General features: G+C 41.4%; 2 protein-coding genes across 3 annotated transcripts; both read right to left on the reverse strand.

Annotated features, from left to right (window-relative positions):
* Positions 1–1,059: 1,059 nt before the first annotated feature.
* On the reverse strand, positions 1,060–7,143 carry LOC148067701 (uncharacterized). Its single transcript, XM_087806409.1, has 10 exons — positions 7,094–7,143; positions 7,013–7,028; positions 6,739–6,776; positions 5,450–5,608; positions 5,202–5,339; positions 4,841–5,068; positions 3,780–3,836; positions 3,558–3,700; positions 2,098–2,147; positions 1,060–1,942 (listed from the first exon to the last, which is right to left on the reverse strand). Exons 2-10 carry the CDS (start codon positions 7,024–7,026, stop codon positions 1,060–1,062), a joined length of 1,710 nt encoding a protein of 569 aa, XP_087662535.1. The 5' UTR covers positions 7,027–7,028; positions 7,094–7,143.
* An 855-nt stretch (positions 7,144–7,998) lies between these two features.
* usp5 (ubiquitin specific peptidase 5 (isopeptidase T)) lies at positions 7,999–21,355 on the reverse strand. Of its 2 annotated transcripts, none has more exons than XM_087805537.1 (20): positions 21,130–21,355; positions 20,163–20,291; positions 18,598–18,664; positions 18,380–18,507; positions 17,184–17,329; positions 16,195–16,379; positions 16,023–16,117; positions 15,498–15,691; positions 14,234–14,305; positions 13,989–14,076; positions 13,784–13,909; positions 13,572–13,725; positions 13,344–13,506; positions 13,191–13,279; positions 12,713–12,898; positions 12,373–12,516; positions 12,054–12,196; positions 11,427–11,577; positions 11,250–11,334; positions 7,999–8,774 (listed from the first exon to the last, which is right to left on the reverse strand). In XM_087805537.1, exons 1-20 carry the CDS (start codon positions 21,235–21,237, stop codon positions 8,681–8,683), a joined length of 2,547 nt encoding a protein of 848 aa, XP_087661663.1. In that variant the 5' UTR covers positions 21,238–21,355; the 3' UTR covers positions 7,999–8,680. The 2 variants fall into 2 exon arrangements, with proteins under 2 accessions (XP_087661663.1, XP_087661664.1); XM_087805538.1 differs by having other exon boundaries at positions 12,770–12,898; positions 21,130–21,354.
* Between the last annotated feature and the right edge of the window lie 646 nt (positions 21,356–22,001).

The following is a 22,001-nucleotide window of genomic DNA, read 5'->3' on the forward strand; positions in this document are numbered from 1 at the left end:
TCATGGCGTCCCATCCTCTCCCGCTTTTTCATCTTCTGCTCCTGCGTCTCTTCTTCATTCTGTCGTTCCTGAAGCCACTCAGATGCAGCTCAACGCCGTCTCTCCGCCCGTCTCTCTCCGCCCGTCTCTCCTCCGCCTGTCTCTCCTCCGCCCGTCTCTCAGCCCGTCTCTCCTCCGCCCGTCTCACCGCCCGTCTCTCCTCCGCCCGTCTCTCAGCCCGTCTCTCCTCCGCCCGTCTCACCGCCCGTCTCTCTCCGCCCGTCTCTCCTCCGCCCGTCTCTCCGCCCGTCTCTCTCCGCCCGTCTCTCCTCCGCCTGTCTCTCCTCCGCCCGTCTCTCAGCCCGTCTCTCCTCCGCCCGTCTCACCGCCCGTCTCTCTCCGCCCGTCTCTCCTCCGCCTGTCTCTCCTCCGCCCGTCTCTCAGCCCGTCTCTCCTCCGCCCGTCTCACCGCCCGTCTCTCCTCCGCCCGTCTTTCTCCGCCCGTCTCTCCTCCGCCCGTCTCTCAGCCCGTCTCTCCTCCGCCCGTCTCACAGCCCGTCTCTCTCCGCCCGTCTCACAGCCCGTCTCTCTCCGCCCGTCTCTCCTCCGCCCGTCTCTCCTCCGCCCGTCTTTCTCCGCCCGTCTCTCTCCGCCCGTCTCTCATCCGCCCGTCTCTCCTCCGCCCGTCTCTTTCCGCCCGTCTCTCTCCGCCCGTCTCTCTCCGCCCGTCTCTCCTCCGCCCGTCTTTCTCCGCCCGTCTCTCTCCGCCCGTCTCTCATCCGCCCGTCTCTCCTCCGCCCGTCTCTCCTCCGCCCGTCTCTTTCCGCCCGTCTCTCTCCGCCCGTCTCTCTCCGCCCGTCTCTCCGCCCGTCTTTCTCCGCCCGTCTTTCTCCGCCCGTCTCTCCTCCGCCCGTCTCACAGCCCGTCTCTCTCCGCCCGTCTCTCAGCCCGTCTCTCCTCCGCCCGTCTCACAGCCCGTCTCTCTCCGCCCGTCTCACAGCCCGTCTCTCTCCGCCCGTCTCTCCTCCGCCCGTCTCTCCTCCGCCCGTCTTTCTCCGCCCGTCTCTCTCCGCCCGTCTCTCATCCGCCCGTCTCTCCTCCGCCCGTCTCTTTCCGCCCGTCTCTCTCCGCCCGTCTCTCTCCGCCCGTCTCTCCTCCGCCCGTCTTTCTCCGCCCGTCTCTCTCCGCCCGTCTCTCATCCGCCCGTCTCTCCTCCGCCCGTCTCTTTCCGCCCGTCTCTCTCCGCCCGTCTCTCTCCGCCCGTCTCTCCTCCGCCCGTCTCTCCTCCGCCCGTCTCTCCTCCGCCCGTCTCTTCTCCGCCCGTCTCTCCTCCGCCCGTCTCTCTCCGCCCGTCTCTTCTCCGCCCGTCTCTCCTCCGCCCGTCTCTCTCCGCCCGTCTCTTCTCCGCCCGTCTCTCCTCCGCCCGTCTCTCCTCCGCCCGTCTCTCCTCCGCCCGTCTCTTCTCCGCCCGTCTCTCCTCCGCCCGTCTCTCTCCGCCCGTCTCTTCTCCGCCCGTCTCTCCTCCGCCCGTCTCTCTCCGCCCGTCTCTTCTCCGCCCGTCTCTCCTCCGCCCGTCTCTTTCCGCCCGTCTCTCTCCGCCCGTCTCTCTCCGCCCGTCTCTCCTCCGCCCGTCTCTCCTCCGCCCGTCTCTCCTCCGCCCGTCTCTTCTCCGCCCGTCTCTCCTCCGCCCGTCTCTCTCCGCCCGTCTCTTCTCCGCCCGTCTCTCCTCCGCCCGTCTCTCTCCGCCCGTCTCTTCTCCGCCCGTCTCTCTCCGCCCGTCTCTCCTCCGCCCGTCTCTCCTCCGCCCGTCTCTTCTCCGCCCGTCTCTCCTCCGCCCGTCTCTCTCCGCCCGTCTCTTCTCCGCCCGTCTCTCCTCCGCCCGTCTCTCTCCGCCCGTCTCTTCTCCGCCCGTCTCTCCTCCGCCCGTCTCTCTCTTCCCGTCTCTCCGCCGGCAGCTGTCGCTCTGTGATAAAGAGACAAAAGAGGAGAGATTTCACACCAATTATGACACAATAATGAAGGAGTTGGAGAGAGAGAGAGAGAGAGAAAGCGCCAGTAAAAGTGAAGGTCATTGTGGAAGAAGGAATTTGTAACAGAGATGTTCGTACGTTTATTTACCGGCTGCAGTTACACAATCGTCTGCATTTCTTCACCCTGAGGGTTCTACGCTGAGAAGAAAACAACACACGTGTTTCAAAACAAAAAAAGTCACTCGTACGAGCTAAGAAATCTCATCTGATAGTTTCAGTCTTTAAATGATTCAATTTATAAATACATTTCAATTGATTGAAGTATGTGCAGGAGAAAATAGCTGTTCTATGAATCTCTTACATTAATGGAGGGACTTTGGAATCTCAAGCAGACAAGCATCACAGTAAAAATATCTGTCAGATGCAGTACGGTTTGGACTTCTGTGTGTGATAAGAAAAATGAGACAGATATTGAAGGGACTATTCCTAACCCTTGTGCTATCTCAGGTTCAAGGTGATCCGAAGGCCTAAAAAAAAAGAAAGGAAAAGTGTTTTGAGGTATCCCTTGTGTTGTTTCTAGGTCAGGGTGAACGACCTCCGTGGCTTCCAGAAATACATATGCAGTGGTGGAGGTCGTTCGACCCAAAGACAACACAAAGGATACGACAAACACGGTTGTTTTCGGACTTCAGGGACACCTTGACCCAGAGATAACACGAAAGATATTTTCTGTTCTTTGAAAGTTCTCCAATGTTTGGACAATTTCCAGCCCATTTGATTGTCCTTTTAAATATATATAATACCAATATGTTCCTTCTTTTAGCATTAAGTAAAGTCTTATTAGTTTGAGGGAAGTTGTATTTATCTCAAATGATGATTTATTGTGTTTGGTAATTTACACATCTTAACTATTTCACCACATGTCCAAAGAGTAGTTTCCTAAAACTACATTTGTTCATATATACATTTAAATGTCTGCTGCAGTGAGTGAATGCAATACAAGACAATGACTATTTAATATGAATTAAATATATAAGATTATCAGTGAATCAAGTGATTATTTGAAATGTGTGTTAAATCTAGACGATTGATTACAGTAAAGTTGTCATTTCCTTACATTCGTGCTCACAACACTTTGAAGAACATCTACCATACCTTTAATTAAAAAAAGACTAAACTACGACTTTCAAATCACGTGATCAACGATTTGAGAAGATATTTGATAGAACACGGACTTGATGACGTTATTATCGAGAAATCACTTTATTAAAAACATGTTATTACATTTTAAGAAGAGGTTCTTGAACATTGAGATAATGTGAGGACGTATAAAAGTTTTTTTCTATTTCTCTGGGGTGAGGGGTGTAAATATATTTCTAAATAAAATAAATAATAAATCAAATATTGATCGTTTAATCGCAGTATGTTAGAAGAGGGTGGACAGTTTGATGAAATGGCATTTTAAACATGCTGAAATGAAAAGAAGAAAGTTTAGAAAAAGGCTCATTTAAGTTGTTTGATTGAAAACAAAAGGCTGAACGTGTTTAAGGAGTAAATAAAGTAATAAGTTAAAAGTGGACGAACAAGAGTCGACTTGCATCTCCGTACCTTCATCCTTTTCATGCATTTGCAGGAGACGTAGATGAGAAGAACCAACAGTATGACGATGGTGATGCTAAAAAAGATGGCCGCCCACACCCAAGCCCTGAGCCCCAGCAGCTGCAGAGCATCGGACCAGCGGGTCGGAGACGCTGATTGATGAGAGACGAGTGACTCTCTGACCGTCGAGGATTCAAGTGAGAAAGTACGACGAGAGGAAGCGTCACTCACGGGAAGAGCCGCCGGTGGTGAGAAACACTTTGGTCGTCGACGGAATCGTCGTGGACTCTGAAAAAAAACATCCACAGAGCAGATGTTTTGCTGGTCACCTTCACCCCCTCGATGTGGCGTCTAGTTCTCAAAAATAAACCTTATGCAACTCTTCAAATGACAAAGTTTAGGGTTGAAATAGGGTTAAGCATTTAAACAAAAAGGCTCGTGGTCCACATCCAACTCACAATTTCCTTGATTTTCTGGAACTCCTGTTGTGTTATCAGTTTTATCTTGACCTTTAAAGTATATATTTTAGTGAATATTGTTTTGATTGTTTAAGCGCTTTGTGACCCTGGTCTGGAAAAGCGCTATATAAATAAAAATTACTTATTTACAATTATTGTCCCAAAGCTTGGTAAAATTAAGAAAATTATGAATTAAAAACAAAAAGTAATTTGTATAATTCCATATAATTCTGGAGCTGAATTGTGTGTGCGTGAAAATGCGTATATTAGGGGGATATTTTCTATCATTAAAAAATGATGATGAGAAATAATATATCTATCTATGAATACAATAACCATTTAATATTAGAAGTGTAATGTTGGCACAGTATAGCTTTGTAAACATTTTTAATGTCTTTGCTGTTAAATAATTGCCTTTACAAAAATAAAAAATATGTATATATCTTATATGGATATTAGAGGAATACATATACAATTTAACACTTGAAAAACCCCAAAAGTTTGTGATAATTTGTAACGATAGAATTATAACATAATAATGCACATAATATAAAATATATAGTTATATTTTACAATATAAATCAACAAGTTAAACTGAAAATAATGACTATAAAAGTTTTCATGATTATTGTTTGTTAATTGCTTCATTAAATACTTTTATTTCAAACACATGTTAGATTTGTCTGTATTTATTTAAATTATAAGATTTTATATCATTATAAAATATTGGTTCCCATTTCTATAATTAAAAACATGTGGTTAAAAGAGCCCGTAGTGCCAACCAGCAGGTGGTCATAATGGAAGGACTCCCCGGGATTTTGACCAGCATCTTACCTTGAACCGTTAGATGGACCTCAAACGTGTGCACCTTCTTATCGTGGGAGACCACGCACAACCACGTCCCCATGTCGGACTTCTTCATGTGGTGAATGTGAGTCGAATAGCGGGTGTGCAGGCGTCCGTCCGGACCCTTCCAGTGCACGAACGTGACCCCATCAGGAACGTCACAACGTAACAGGGCAGCGTCGCCGACAGTGAGCAGTCTGGACGGGATGACGGAGGCTGAGAAGAGGAGGTCAAATCATTATTATCACTCGTCGTGTTCATCTGATCCGACAACATTAAAATGATCGATTGTTTCAATAGAGGCGGCGAGGATGTGAAGAGAGACGAGCCGAGAAAGTCCGATGCTCACCCGACATGATCACGAGTTCCTGCTGATGTATCTGTCCATCAGCATTGCACTGGAATAATCCCACGTCACGCTTCCTAGCACCGCTGATTTCCAGATCTGCTTGTTTGACCTTCGACCTTTGGACGGTGTCACTGGTTCCTGACGGACACGTAAACGCAGTAAGTGACTAATCGTGTCTTAAACGAGTAAAGTTGTTTTTAAACATTTCAAAATCCAAGTTTAGATGTTCTTTTTTTTTTCCCTCTCACCCTTCCTCACGACACCGGTCTGTCCATCCACACTGATGATGACGTCGTTATTGCGGCGCCACTCCAGGAGGTGCGAGTAAGAATCCACGCCACACTTCAAGACCACGGCTTGTCTGTGGTTCACCAGGACCAGCTGGTGGGCAGCGCAGGAGAGCAGGGCTGCCGGGAGAACAAAAGAGAATTCTAAATAAAGGTGATCGGAATCTTGAGTGTATTCATTATCAACACACATATTTCATTCTACACTCAAGTCATATTTATAACTCATTGTTTCGTTCACAGAGATCTACGCAAAACAGGAGAAAATATAGAAAAGATTGTTGAAAATACACGAGTTAATTGAGACAGAACAAAGAAACAGAATTTATATGTCAGTGTCATGAATACACAAGATGTGTAATGTTGGCACAATATAGCTTTGTAAACATTTTTAATGTCTCAGCTGTTAAATAATTGCCTTTACAAAAATAAAAAAATATGTATATATCTTATGTGAATATTAGAGGAAGACATGTACAGTTTAACATTTTAAAAAAAACTAAAGTTTGTGACAATTTGTAACAATAGAATTATAACTTTTATATATACTATATATACTTTTATTTCCAACAAATGTTAGATTTGTCGGTATTTATTTAAATGATTACATTTTTGCAAGCACAGTCAAACATTATATTTGACTAAATCATTATAATATTGCTTCAGATTTAATATAATTAAATTATTTAAATTAATTAATCAAATTGACAAATTATTCTATAATAGAACTAATACATTATTTTTTTAATCAATTCATATACTTTAATTTAATTAATTAATCAAATTAACAAATTGTTATGTAATATAATTAATACATTATTTTTTTAATCAATTTATATACTTTAATTTAATTAATTAATCAAATTAACAAATTATTATGTAATATAATTAATACATTATTATTTAAATCAATTAATATACTTAAATGAACATACATGAAATGTATTTTATGGTACAATTTTGTTAACTTGAATGTAGCAGCAGTAATTCTGATAATAAAACAGTGCAGGTTAAAAATCATCAACTAAAGGATGTTTAATGCATCAACAGCTGTTCCCTGTGTGTTAATGGAAGCATAAATACATGACTATCACATATTAAAATATAAACAGTGAGGTGCTGGAGCACGCTGTGAGCTCTTGTTGACGTCCACTCTGCTCGCCCTGAAGCCGCGTCCTTGCTAAATGTTGCATTTTGACATTAAATCAATACTTTTAGATTTGCATATAAAAGCCGAAAAAATGTCTCACCTGACACGAAACAGAGGATTCTCATCTTAGAGTCGCGTCTGTGGTGGAGAAGGAATATAGTGTTAGGTCATAAGGTCATTTTTTGTTTATTGTTTTCATCCTTTTGTGTTAAAAAAAAATCCCATAATCGACCGAATAAAATTAATTTATCGGAAATTATACATTACCGACAAGATAATCGTGTTGCACAGGCGTCTTTTTTCTTCAGTATTTATGTTAAACTCAATAGTTCACGAGATAAACAACGCATTTCTTTTAAAAGAAAAAATCTCACCTCTGCAATTTCATACCTGTGGAGATAATCATTGATGAGCCAAAATCAACGCAAATCTAGTCAAGTATTTTTCAAACCTACCCAAATTCAGGATCAAATTTTTTTCTGACCCTTTTGAACCCTGAACCAGTTGGTTCACCAAAAACAGAAGTGCAACGTCGAGAGAAAAAGCTGTTTGGCAGGATGTGGGCTTCTGTAAAACTGAAAGAAAGTGTGGGAGTCACACCTTCACCAAAAAAGTAAGTCTACAAACAACTTTTTATGTTTCCAGAGTAAAATAGAATCTTCATGCAACACTGTAGGAAGAAAATAAAGTCTTTCCTTAATCCTGAGGAATCAGAGTGACAAGACACATGATTTAGGGATGGTTCGAAGAAACATTTCAAGAACTATAGTCCGTTTCTTGAAAATTCAATAAATGTAGATGACATCTGTGCCTGATGGACCAGTACCAGGCCACAGACCAGCGGTTGGAATTTATTGATCATCTTCATTTTTATTTCTCCAATGTGTTAATCCATCCTTCCGTGTTTTCCTTCTGTGGTCCGGTCAAAACAAGTAAATAAATCCACCGTCTTCTCGGAATGACATTGGCTACGATGTGGTAACCTGACAGGAGCTTTAATGCATTTATGGAATATCATACGTTGAAGTTTAAAAATCTGAATTGAACCAGTGAAAGCCTCGCTGTATGCAAGAAAACATGAAGCTAAATAAAACGAAACTCACTGAGCCGTCGGCTCCTTTGAAGGATCTCAGATGTCAGTCCCAGTTCGCTGCCACATTAGAACTAGAACACCGATGTTCCCGTCTGCCGTTTTGACTATTCGCTGACATTAGACCCACAGATTTACTTACTTTTAGGGTCCAATTTGCAAAAAAGTTGTCAGAAACCTTTTTCCGTGAAAGCCATTCTTCGACACTAATCTGAAGGACTCAAAAACAGGCGCTGAAAACCAGTGGACCATCACACACTCACAAACCTGTTGCTGAAAGCCATTTCTTTATTTCTCACAACAGAAGTAACAAAGGATTTGTTCGCAAGACAAAATATAACAAAGATCAACATTCATCCAACAATTATTTTCGGATTATTTGGATCATGATCGCAGGTGTGAAGCTGACAGGAGTCAGTGACGTACAACAACCATCCTCACACACACGTTCAATTGAGCAGGGTTTGGAGTCTCCAATGAACCTGCATGCATGACTTTGGACTGCGGGAGTTACGTACTGAAGAGCATTGAATTCAACTTGGATCGTCGTTCTGCATGTTTGCTTGATTGGTGGACAGTTTGAGAAGAAAGAGAAAGACGCCAACTCGGTGCGACAGGGTTGACAGGAGGCGTCCGAAGCACAGCTAAGTAAGGAAACGGTGAGCTCAGAAAACCACTTGTGTGTGTTGCTACCGGGTTGTCGGATACATTTGCAGACTTGTGTTATTGTGTGTAAACCGGAACAACCATGAGCCTCCCTATAGTGCAGACCTCAGCGCGTGTTTAGAAGAGACGAGATGTATTTACAGATCGATTCAGGTGTGAAATATGCCGAGTCATGTCTCCAGACTTTTTATTCATTTTTTTTTTTCTGCAATGCGACCATTGAAGCCGTCGTTGTGTCGTTACCGTCCACGCTCCCCACTTTCACTCTGAGTCACATTCCTACGCCTCATTCGACCACTCTCCGGTAGAAGTAGAGGTACCCCAGGTCCTTGGGTGGCTTTTCTGAGGCACAAACCTTCTGATCGTTGAAGATGACCCACCTGGCACGAACACAGAGGAGTCTTGTCAGAAGAGAGCTTTCAAACTTTAGTTTGTGTGTCGGTTTAATTTCATTTCAATTCATTTCAATTTCATCTTTTCCTACTGTGAACACAAATGTGTGGAACAAATGATCTCATTTTATCTTAACATCTCATCCATGTTGATTTAATAATCCACTTTTGTATTACTTATTTATTTGCACCTTACATGAAAGTCAATATATTTCTAGAGCCATTATAGTTAGTCTTTATTTAGGTTGAGGAAATATAAAGGAGGATAACTGACTTAACTATAAAAAGTTACCTTTAATGTAAAATGTACAATTCATAAATTATATATATATATACAGTGCCTTGCGAAAGTATTCGGCCCCCTTGAACCTTTCAACATTTCGCCACATTTCAGGCTTCAAACATAAAGATATAAAATTTTAATTTTTTGTCATGAATCAACAACAAGTGGGACACAATCGTGAAGTGGAACGAAATTTATTGGATGATTTAAACTTTTTTAAAAACTGAAAAGTGGGGCGTGCAATATTATTCGGCCCCTTTACTTTCAGTGCAGCAAACTCACTCCAGAAGTTCAGTGAGGATCTTTGAATGATCCAATGTTGTCCTAAATGACTGATGATGATAAATAGAATGCACCTGTGTGTAATCAAGTCTCCGTATAAATGCACCTGCTCTTTGATAGTCTCAGGGTTCTGTTTAAAGAGAGAACCATGAAGACAAAGGAACACACCAGGCAGGTCCGAGATACTGTTGTGGAGAAGTTTAAAGCCGGATTTGGATACAAAAAGATTTCCCAAGCTTTAAACATCTCAAGGAGCACTGTGCAAGCAATTATATTGAAATGGAAGGAGTATCAGACCACTGCAAATCTACCAAGACCCGCCGTCCCTCCAAACTTTCATCTCAAACAAGGAGAAGACTGATCAGAGATGCAGCCAAGAGGCCCATGATCACTCTGGATGAACTGCAGATAACTACAGCTGAGGTGGGAGAGTCTGTCCATAGGACAACAATCAGTCGTGCACTGCACAAATCTGGCCTTTATGGAAGAGTGGCAAGAAGAAAGCCATTTCTCAAAGATATCCATAAAAAGTCTCGTTTAAAGTTTGCCACAAGCCACCTGGGAGACACACCAAACATGTGGAAGAAGGTGCTCTGGTCAGATGAAACCAAAATCAAACTTTTTGGCCACAATGCAAAACGATATGTTTGGCGTAAAAGCAACACAGCTCATCACCCTGAACACACCATCCCCACTGTCAAACATGGTGGTGGCAGCATCATAGTTTGGGCCTGCTTTTCTTCAGCAGGGACAGGGAAGATGGCTAAAATTGATGGGAAGATGGATGGAGCCAAATACAGGACCATTCTGGAAGAAAACCTGTTGGAGTCTGCAAAAGACCTGAGACTGGGATGGAGATTTATCTTCCAACAGGACAATGATCCAAAACATGAAGCCAAATCTACAATGGAATGGTTCACAAATAGCCGTATCCAGGTGTTAGAATGGCCAAGTCAAAGTCCAGACCTGAATCCAATCGAGAATCTGTGGAAAGAGCTGAAGACTGCTGTTCACAAACGCTCTCCATCCAACCTCACTGAGCTCGAGCTGTTTTGCAAGGAAGAATGGGCAAGAATTCCAGTCTCTCGATGTGCAAAACTGATAGAGACATACCCCAACAACTTGCAGCTGTAATTGCAGCAAAAGGTGGCGCTACAAAGTATTAGCGCAAGGGGGCCGAATAATATTGCACGCCCCACTTTTCAGTTTTTTATTTGTTTAAGTTTAAATTATCCAATAAATTTCGTTCCACTTCATGATTGTGTCCCACTTGTTGTTGATTCTTGACAAAAAATTAAAATTTTATATCTTTATGTTTGAAGCCTGAAATGTGGCGAAATGTTGAAAGGTTCAAGGGGGCCGAATACTTTCGCAAGGCACTGTGTGTGTATATATATATATATATATATATAATATACACACACACACACACAGAAATAGCACCATTCTGACAAAAAACGATCAAGTGATTTTCATTCCAGCATTATGTATTTATACATTTAGTTATTTATTTTTTATTTATTTATGAATTGTATCGTCAAAGGGCAGGTAGTGGGGGAAAGGAAACAAACGTGCAAACAGCGCCATCAGCTGGTAATCTTGATGTACAACGTCACTCAGGACGACCAGAAACTAAGAAACCACATTATAATTGAATTTTTCTGATGACGCAAATGAAACTGCTTCCTTTTTTTGTTCTAATGTCAAGTTTTATTTATGTATTGATCTGTATAACATAATACGGTACGTGTCAACAACCTAATAAATAGGTTAAGATAATGTAATTTATAACGTTACGTTCGTTTGTATTTGAAGATTAGTTCGTTAATCTATTGTTTACATGATGTTAGTATGTGTTTGAAGCATACTTTAATTCTCTAAAAGAAGCAGATACTTACTGTTGATCCTTCTTGATGTGACAAACGTAGTGGCCGCACATCGTGCTTGTTCCCATGTGACTGATGAATGCGAACAGCTCATATTCTGAGCGTGAAAGAGGAAAAAAAGGGATCAGGATTTATATTATGTTCATATCATGATGAAAAGCTCCAGCCGCTGCCATCAATCAGACTCACTTCCAGCTCCATCTTTGACACGCGGCCCAGGTGGAGGCTCCCGACCTCCCTCGCTCTCGGCTGCTGACCGGCCCCCTTCAGACACGTCCATGGACTCCAGGTCATCCAGGTGGGAGAAGATCCAGTCCACTGCCCGTTCCAGGACATTACTCTTAAGAATGAAGGAAATATAGGAATTGCTTTAAAAATGAGGATTCTTCTTACCCTTTTCTTTAAACATATTGTATGGGCGATTGGAGGCCAAATCAGTAGTTGTGAAACACAAAATACTCTATGATTGATTCATTTTTGCTCCGACCTCTTCCGAAGCTTGATGGCTCTGCTTACTTACTGCTCTAATAATCTCAAACATCAAAGAGTTAGTCACAAACCATCGCAATTTAACAAGTAAACCAAACTTTATCTATTATAAACCAGACAATCTAAACCAAGTAAACACAAACTTAAGTGATAACAGAAAAATAGACCAGTATAACAATGAAATCAACATTATAGCCAGACAAAACGTGTGTTGCTGTGTATTTAATTTAAATTAGTTTTGGATCAGCCAACCTAAAAACACTCCATTTCTTTTTAATTCAGTCAAACATTTTCCACTCTTAAGGGATGTGAACAGTGTGCTTGTACCGTGGCTCTGAGTGCTTTGGTCGCTTGGTCTCGACTGAATCCCATATTGACAATGGCTGCTAGGTGTTCCTCTGAGGCGCTCTCTGTCGGTGTGGTACCAGCACCAGAACTGCAGCCGGGCAACACCAGCGGGGACGCAAAGTCTGGAACCAAAGCATAAACCAAAGTTTTTGTCAGTATGTATGGGTCATTTTTCAATTAAGTTTTTAACACTCATTCAATAAACTAAAAAATCCATTATTTGAAAAATGGAATGCTTAGAAAACATTGACATTCCAAAAAACATTCTAAAAAAAAACAAGTTGAAATATCAGCACACCAGGGTCCTCCATGTGTCCCATGATCCAGTTCATGGCAGACTCTACTCCAGTGTTCCCGGTGTAGTAAACGGACTTCCTACACGCCTCCATCGGGAATCCCATCTCGCACAACTGAGACACTGTGGCGTCGTCAAGAACTGGGGCTGAGGAAGAAACACTAGAATTAATCCATTGCACTTCCTTTGACTAATAACCACATTTTAAATGAAGGAAAATAAATTGCTGACAAGACAATGGGAACAAAAAAGGCTGAAAGAAAGGGAAGAAGGAAACGGGTGAGGTTGTGAAGTTTTCCCATGGGGGGGAAAAGGAAGGAGCAGAAAAGACAGATAGACTGACACAGCAGAGGGGAGTAGAGCGAGTCGTCCTCCTCGTTGCCGTGGGAACCCAGGATACCTTTAACCTCCACATCTGGGGTCATGAGTGGGGGCGGGGCCACCTCTGGTAAAAGTTCCTCCCCTGGTTGCTGTCCCATCGCACGGAGAGCGCTCAGGTCCAGCGTGTCAGGGACGTCGATGCTCACATCTGAAGAGGAGAGTCATGAGAGAACCTTGGGATGATAGACACAATGTGTGCCTGAAAATACTAATTATGAAAGAAAGGAACTTTAATAAATAAAAACAAAGTACTGGTATGAAAGGAACAAAACATTACAGTGAATTATCTCAGGTGGTGTTATATAAAAAGGTACAATAAATAAATACATTTGATGAGTAGTACTATGTGTCAGAGGAAAACACTCTCAAAAAGTGGAAGGGGTTCATACTGAACATAACTTTTTTAATGATAACAAACTTTTATGATAATTTTTACTCACCAAGTTTCTTGGGGATCCAGTCAAGGCCAAAAGTAAATTTCTTAATCTGAATAACCAGATGATCAGGGAATGAAGCAAAGCGAGTCGTTCTGGAAACAATAAGTTAAGATGAACAACTCAAAATGCATCAGAAAAGAATATTCCTCAGCATACTTGGTAGCAGTAGTCTTCATTTGGACTGCTGAGCTCCAGAAGTCAGTGAGGACTTCAGGTTCGCTCAGTGCTGCCATGCAGGCTGTGAAAGGGATCTGTGCTGAAACCGTTGGCATCAAAGTGTCGCCCTGCTCGCGCCGGCGCTCTGCCTCATGAAGTTCCTCTGTGAACAAGAGTTTGGAAACATGCTAGAATGAGGAACTCTGCCTGGCGTTCGTTGTGACATACCAGGGTTGGTGGCCTGGTCCATGGGCACGGGGAGCTGGACAATGTAGTCGACTCTCTGTGTGTACTTTGTCTTCTGAGACTGCTGACACACAATCTTCTCCTCCACCAGGAACCTGAAGGCCTCAGACGGGTTGGAGCCAGGGCGACAGTTTCTCTGTTGGGGCGTTTTAGTGAAAAAATGCCAAATGATTCTAGGATTGTGTCACATTTACCTCCACCATGTTTATGAAATGTAGTAGAAACTCCTGTGCGTCTTGCTGCCGATTGGTGGAGAACTCGGGGTGCCCTCGTCCAACTAGTGCTTTAAACATTCTAGGGGCGATTCCCACTTGGTCTCCCTGCAACACAACAACTAGAAGTCAATACTGAGACCCAAACAATATTTTCTCTAAGAGTCAATTGATCGTTTCATCCAACCCTGGGCTCAGGCGCACTGCTCTCATCCCCTGGGTCCGGAGCAGGTTTTGAGTATTCCCCCGACACCAGACCGTGACCAAGCTTGGCTCTGAAGTTCAATAAAGTTGTAATTAAAAGTATTTCACAATTTTGTATGAAGTTGTATATCAATCAAGGTAACAGTAGATAGCTTTAGATAATTATTAATGAAATCAACAGCATTACTAAAAAGACCAAACAGAAAACCATTTAGCCGAGACACTCACACTTGGGTTTTGAAGTCTTGAGTCGGGTCACTTGGTGCTTCGTCAATGATCTTGTCAATGTTCGACACATACCTGAGCAACAACAAAAAGAGATCGAATTAGGTTTACGATTATTTCACCTCATCAAAAGGTGTAATTGACGCTTTTTGGATGGTTTAAAATGTCAAATTCAGAGAACTGTAACTATTTAAAAGTGAATGCTGTTAGAAAAGTTAAACATAATTTGAAGTAGAAAACAAGGCATTTTTACTCGTATAAATGTAATTCCAGTGTCTACTGGCTTCATCGCAGTTTACTTTCCGCAGTCTTGGGGATTTCTTTGTTGGCACACGGTAATGCATGTTTAAATATTGAAGTTGGCTGCAGTCAGGAACAGCAAAGCTCTTTGTCAATGTTCACACCGTTATAAGCAGGGGATTTTTGGACTCTTCAGTTAAACTACAACATAACCAAGTGGGCAGCACTAATTACTGCACCCCCTTACTTATGGTGCCAACAGAACAGTGGAACAATGCATTTCTACACATTGCTCCATTTAGTGAGGGCTGCAATTCTGTCTATTTTGCTATGTAAAAAGTAAACGTAATCTGTGATTGGTTGGCGGGGCGGCAAAGCATTATGGGCGAGGGTCAGTTTACCTTTTCTGAGAGAGTGGTTGAGAGGGATGGCCCCTCATATGCAATGTTGAGTTAGCTAGTTAAAATAAATGCTAAGTTAAACGAGCAAAAAAAATTGCATTCCTATTACTTTAAAAAGGAACAAATAACTCTAAAATAATCCCAACCCTTAGTCAACATAGAGAAGAACATTAGAGAAATGAGTTTTGGGTGAAGTACATTTTAAGCGTGGCATTCTGTCTGTCTTTCAGTTTAAAGTGACTGGTTAAAATCTTAAAGCAATGATGAATAACTAGGAGACATTGAAAAGGAAATATTCTCTCAGTCAGTGAGTCCCCTTTTTTCAGAGCACAGGAACCAATTTCCACTTGAATCATGAATCCCAACTGCCCTTTAAATGTTTCTGGAGCTTTGTACATCTTTGCAATACATACAAAAGGTTTGATTGGTAACTTCATTGCATTTACAGTTCGAGGCTAATCCAATGATTTTTAAAGACTATATAGTCCAGGAAATGGATCTTTAGGCAGAAAGTTCCAAAGCTAAAATAAGGACTTCCCTTAAACTAATGCATATCGTAACCAGTTCCACGACGACGTCAGACTCTTGGTTCATTAGGACTTAGCGAAGAGCAAAGTTATGCTTACTTTTCGTTGAAGTCTGGAATGGTGAAGAGCACTTGCATGACAGAGTTGAGGTAGCAACTGTTTCCCAGGTTCTTCATTCCTGTGAGGCCGGGGCCGTAGAGGGGGCGCAGTGTTGTACCGGACTCTTGGATTACCTCCCACTCACCAACGCGCTGGTTCACAGCAATCTCCAGCTCAGTCATGGTGTGCTCGGTCTGAGGAAAGATGAACGTGACAAACCTGAACTCGGGAATAGGAAGACAAAACAACATTCCAGACCTGATAAATTGCACAGCAGCCAACAAATGAAAACAGAGGGAAGAATAAAGAAGTTGTGACAACAACAAGTTTGTATATTTCAGACATTCTCACAAGGTTTGTGGACTGCTTGACAACCATGCCTGGTTTACTGGCAGGTTTTCCAGATTAACGAAATGCATTGAAATACTTGGATGTAATATGAAGAATTTTTGAAGGCATGTTGAAACATTAAGAGGAATTAGATGTTCCATTTAGAATGGACAACACCGACCATGCGTGACTGACCTTCTCCATAGTCATCATGTCAATCCCAAAGTGGGAAAGATGCTCTGGCAGCTTTGGATCCAGGACCATGTCGTCCTCATCATAGGAATACACATCTGGGGAAATAAAATACATTTAAAATTGTGTTCAGTGAAAAGTGTTAAATAATTCAATCATTTATTTTGTCTCACACCTGCTCCATCTGGCGTGATGGTTCCCAGTTTCACGGCCAACGGGTATCCTGTCTCCTGGTAGTGGAGAAGAGCATGGTTGTTGCCACCAGAGCCGTCGAAATACCTGCGCCCGCAGAAAATTCTGCCATCTGTCAGGTTCATCCAGAGGTTCTCCTGAAGATCACACACATCACACCGCCAGCCACTGTGTTGGACAGAACAAAGAGCTTAGTCAAACGGACAAAAATCAGTAATTAAGTTATGAACAATACAGAATAGAATTAATCAAATAAAAAAATATAAATGAAAATGTACAAATAAGTAAAATTATTCATTCATTTTCAATGCTGCTTTATCCCTTACAGTGTAAACCCACGCAGCACGGGGAGAACATAGAAACTCCCCACAGAAAGGTTACAAGTTGGCTCCATCCCGACCTGGAAGCAAACCAGCAACCTTCTTGCTATGAGACGATCACGCTAAGCACTAAGCCACTGTGTGTCCCAATTGCAATTAGATTTAAAAAAAAATAAAATAAGACTTTACCGTAAACAAATGTACATGCAGACAATAGGAAACAGTGGAACATGGAACTTATTTATGGTAGTTACACTATTAAAACAATAAGGGAGCCAGAAACACCTCATTCATTGAAATAAAAAAAAAGAATACATATAGATTCTTTAAAATCCAAATTGTTAATCTAAATCTGATAGAAACCATCTAAAGTTGTTGTTTTTTTTACCATTATCATCATTTTTTCCATTATGAACGGTCTCTAACACACGCTGTGCACAACAATTGCAGTGAAAGTCTCCATTTTTCTGTAAATTCATATCAATGATTTATTGGCCTTATGCATTGAGAATAAGCCGTTATGCTGCAGGACTATTGGGGGAATGCTGCTATTGCCGTAAGTGTTGTATCAGAGAATATATCAGCACCTAAGATACAGGATAGGCTCCAACTGTCTGTAAATGTCCAGAAAAGTAGATCAGAAGATGCAGACCTGGGAGGAATCTTGGTTCCGTTGTCGAGCTGTTTGAGGTCAGCTGCATGCCTAGACTCCTGTCTCACCTCCCCGTCCCACTGTTGAATTTGCAAGGTGTGAGACACAGAGTCTGCAGCCATGATCCCCGCCATGGACAAGGACACCTAGAGGAGAGAAAAGGAAATGATTGTATTACGCACCATACTGAAAAGAAAGAATGAATTTTTAATGTTTAATATGCATTCGTTCTTTCACAGTTGAAACACCAAGGGGCCAACGATAATCAATGTTGATTCATGGGAACATAAGATGATGTGGTTTAATATACCCTAAACAGCTGTTTTCTGTTAAACAAAGACACAATTTTCAGCTGCTTATGCATGTGTATGTTTCTTATGCGTGTCCGGTTTATGGAATATATTCGACAATTACCCCTAGTTTAAGATTTTATATTGATCATAGTGAGCAAAGCTGCTATTCGTTTTATTCTTGTAAGATACACTGATTGGCCACTTCTTTGGGTACACGCAACTAGTACCAGTTTGGGCTTTGTTTTATATTTGTGAATGCTTCAGTGCTTTAAGGTAAGACTCAAAGAGGTGTTAACAAGAAGCGTTAACCCACATTAACAAGATAGCTGCATATTTGTAGGCAGAACAGCCATGATCTGAATCTCCTGTTCCACACAACAACATAAGAGTCCCTAGTAGGTCAAGATGTGGTCAAATTAAATACATTTAAATTAAATTTAAACAAACTTAATGATGAGTATATAGAGGTCCAAGATCTATTTAAGAGACACTCAACACATTAGTTGCGCTTTATCAAAATAAGCAATTATTTGATATAATGTGCAGTTTGTTTTACTCACTGCAACAAAAGCAAGAATCATGTACAATTTCTTTAAAGCTAAAGTATCTCTATCCATCCATGACAGAAAAGCAATGGATTCATAGTCAACTATTCTGGTGACAACATTGGTTACATACCAGTTACTGAAGCCAGGTGAAAACTGATATATCAATAAAAGACAAAAAACGTTAGCAATAATAACAATTGCGATGAATATAAACTTTAAACTATATATAAACGTCTTATTTATCAATAAATAAACATAGAATAGAATTTGTTAAATAAATAATTACAAAAAAAAAGATACAATTAGATAATTACATTCAACAAAAGACTCATATACTGAGATAATCAAAGCTTACCCTTTCTTTCACAACATCTGGCATGTTTCCAAGATCATCTGACGTCACTTCTAGTCGTTCTGGTAGGATAACCACCTTTACATCCTCCTCATAGTACTCCTGCTCCACATCGAACCCACCTTCAATCCCTGGAAGAATCAGACACAAAAAAGTGAGCACATCAACTATTAAACAAAAAAAGTTCTAGATAGAGCAAAACAGTCAGTGCCTTCTCTCACCTATTGCCAATCTTGTGGGCTTCTTCTTTGGTGGATGTCCAGAACCAGCGTTACTGTCGTCTTCCTTCTGTAAAAAAAATTAAATAAATATACAGTATATACAGTGCATCCGAAAAGTATTCCCAGTGCGTCACCTTTACCACATTTTTTTTTTATGTTACAGCCTTATTTAAAAATTCCTTAAAATTCTACACAAAACACCCCATAATGACGATAAGGAAAACAGGTTTGTTTTTTTTACATTATGGCCAATTTAATAAAAAACAACAACTGAGAAAGCACATGTACATAAGCATTCAAAGCCTTTGCTCAATACTTTGTAGATGCACCTTTGGAAGCAATTACAGCCTCAAGTCTTTTTGAATATGATTCCACACCTATCTTTGGGCAGTTTCAGCCATTCCTCTTTGCAGCACCTCGCAAGTTCCATCAGGTTGGATGGGGAGCGTCGGTGAGCAGCCATTTTCAGATCTCTCCAGAGATTTTCAATTGGATTCAAGTATGGGCTCTGGCTGCGTCACTCAAGGACATTCACAGACTCGTCCTGAAGTCACTCCTCTGATATGTTGACTTTATGCTTAGGGCCATTGTCCTGCTGAAAGATGTACCGTCGCCCATGCCTGAAGTCAAGAGCGCTCGGCAGCAAGTTTTCATCCAGGATGTGTCTGTACATTGCTGCATTCATCTTTTCCTCTGTCCTGGCTAGTCTCCCAGTTCCTGCCGCTGACAAACATCCCCACGGCATGAAACTGCCATCACCATGCTTCACTGTAGAGATGGTATTGGCTTGGTAATAAGCAGTGCCTGGTTTCTTCCACTCCTGGAATTCACACCAAAGACTTCAATCTGGTCTCATCGGACTAGAGAATTTTGTTTCTCATTGTCTGAGAGTCCTTCGGGTGCCTTTGGTAAACTCCAGGCGGGCTGTGATGTTTTGGTCTGACCTCTCTACCATACAGGCCTGATGGTGGATTGCTGTAGAGATGGTTGTCCTCCTGGAATGTTATACTCCCTCTACAGAGGAACTGTGGAGCTCTGAGAGAGTGACCATCTGGTTCTTCTCCGTTTAGATGGAAGGAAGAGTCCTGGTGGTTCAAAATTTCTTCCACTTATGGATGATGGAAGCCACTGTGCTCATTTGGACTTTTAAAGCAGCAGAGATTTTTCTTTAACCTTCTCCAGATTTTTGCCTGGAGACAATCCTGTCTCTCAGGTCTACAGACAATTCTCCTTTGACTTCCAGCTTGGTTGGTGGTCTGACAATTCTGTCCACTGTGGGACCTTTTATAGTGAGGTGTGGGCTTTCCAGATCATGTTCAATCAACTGAATTTATCCCAGGTAAACTTCAAAAATATTCTCAACGATGAACAGTGGGAGCAAAATGCACCTGAGCTCAATTATGAGCTTCATGGTAAAGGCTGTGAATACTTGTGAATCGAGTAAAGAAATGTTGAAATAACATAACAAAATGTGGAAAAGGTGAAGCGGCGTGAATACTTTCTGGATGCGCTAATGCTGCCAATGCCGATGTTCACGTGTAAAATTATAAAGGAAACACTGTTACCTTTGTTTTGCGAATCCTGGCGATGTGCAGGTACGCTCTCTGACCGGACCGCGCATGGTGTCTTTCAACATATTGGCTCCCAAAACCCAAGAAACTGTTCATGCACAGGTACAGGCCTCCTTCACTCTCCTGAAACAATCGTCAAATACATCAACGTGAGCAGAAGCAGTCATGGCCTGAACACCCTTGGTGTGGTAACAATGAGAAAGTGCAGAATGATTGAGTGACATGTGTTTTTCTAGCCAATTAAACAGTAAAAGTAACAGAGCTGAAGTTTGTCCAAAATATTACATGTGATGTACAACGTGAATAATTGACTGAAGAACAAGAAATGAAAACCAAATCATATCTTTACCATTAAACGTGTTCTATATTAAAAGAAGACAAAGGGGGAACATATATTGAGCTCTCAATGTATAGTAGTGAGTTATTTGTCGGATCAATAATTTGAGTTTTAAACTAGTCTAATTTACGTATGGAAGACGTAACAAATAAAAAATAAAATGTGAAACAAAACAACGTATTTTCACATTTGATAAAAATACTTGAATTAGTCCATCTAGATGGTACAAGATAAAATATAACAAATACATTGAAAATGTACGTAATTGTGAAAATGTTGTTGGTTGCGCAGACGTTAAATGTGTATCTGTCAAAGAATAACGTAATAGAGTTTACTAGCATAATACAAGACTAAAATAAATGTCAAAAACTTCAATCAAAATAACTTGGGTCTGGAACAACATTGTTAGCTCGCTAGCTACTTTGACAGCACACAGTTATAGCAAGCTAACAAGCTTCCATTACGGTGCATTATTAGCTTAGCTTCGCCGTTGCTAACCCTGCACTTCAAGTTAATAATGGAGTATGAAGATGGACAATGGCTAAATGTAAAAGAAAAACAAGTCTAAGGGCCAGAGGGACCACAAATCTGTGCTGTTTAGCCGTGTGGAGGAAGAGCGCTCACCGGCGAGGAAAATGACAAGGCGCATTCGTCTTTGTGGACACGATCACCGGGCTTCGGAACCCGAATTGTGGACAGCACCGACATCAGAACCTCACCGACGTCAGCCATGTTCAGGAAGCTATTCGGGCAACTCAGTGGCACGACTGTTGCTCTAGATTTGGATGTTGGTTCTTCAACTCTGGAAAAGTCCTGTTTGGATTTAATGTGTCTGTTTGGCTGAATGAATCTTCTTCGTCCTTTTCTCAATACAGACGGTAATGTCCTTCCAAGATCCTAATGCGCCCTCTATCGGTGCGGAGTATGTGACGATGCACATTTATTTAAAAAAAATATATATATAAATGTGTTACTTTATGACAATCTCCATCTTTTATTTGTTTGCCAATCGATTATTTACCTTTAAAACACGTTTCAAAGTGACCGAATAATTCTGTTTAGAATATTTGAACCACATCAAAGCCACATGTGTTCTTTTCTCGTTAGAGGCTTTTATTATGCTCATCCAGTAGAGTTTATTCTGTTTGCTTAACGTTATCAAAATAAAGTTTATTCTGTTTGCTTAACGTTATCAAAATATTTCTTCAATACATGTATAATCTCGACCTGAACAACACAAAGCACACGCTGTTCAAGAAACATCTTAAAACATTTTTATTTGTTCAGGCCTTTTCCTTGATTTTCTGGAACTGCTGTTGTGTTATCAGTTTTATTTTGACCTTTAAAGTATATACTTTATTGAATATTGTTTTGATTGTTTAAGCGCTTTGTGACCCTAGTCTGGAAAAGCGCTATATAAATAAAAATTACTTACTTACTTACTGTCGTGCATAACTTGAAACAAAATAAAATTGTTCATACTTAATTGTATTACT

Source organism: Callionymus lyra, chromosome 13, assembly GCF_982586985.1.
Source record: "Callionymus lyra chromosome 13, fCalLyr1.hap1.1, whole genome shotgun sequence".
In the NCBI taxonomy this organism is placed as follows: Eukaryota; Metazoa; Chordata; class Actinopteri; order Syngnathiformes; family Callionymidae; genus Callionymus; species Callionymus lyra.

Excerpts from the sequence above, each read along its gene's own strand:
- LOC148067701 (XM_087806409.1), bottom strand. Across the intron at positions 5,609-6,738 it reads AATCCTCTGTTTCGTGTCAG|CCCTGCTCTCCTGCGCTGCC; the intron begins GTGAGACATTTT and ends TTCTCCCGGCAG. Across the intron at positions 5,340-5,449 it reads GACCGGTGTCGTGAGGAAGG|GAACCAGTGACACCGTCCAA; the intron begins GTGAGAGGGAAA and ends CGTGTCCGTCAG.
- usp5 (XM_087805537.1), bottom strand. The coding sequence starts at position 21,237 with ATGGCTGACGTCGGTGAGGTTCTGATGTCGGTGCTGTCCACAATTCGG. Across the intron at positions 14,306-15,497 it reads ATTCCAGACTTCAACGAAAA|GTATGTGTCGAACATTGACA; the intron begins GTAAGCATAACT and ends GTTGTTGCTCAG. Across the intron at positions 14,077-14,233 it reads CAAGACTTCAAAACCCAAGT|AGCCAAGCTTGGTCACGGTC; the intron begins GTGAGTGTCTCG and ends ATTGAACTTCAG.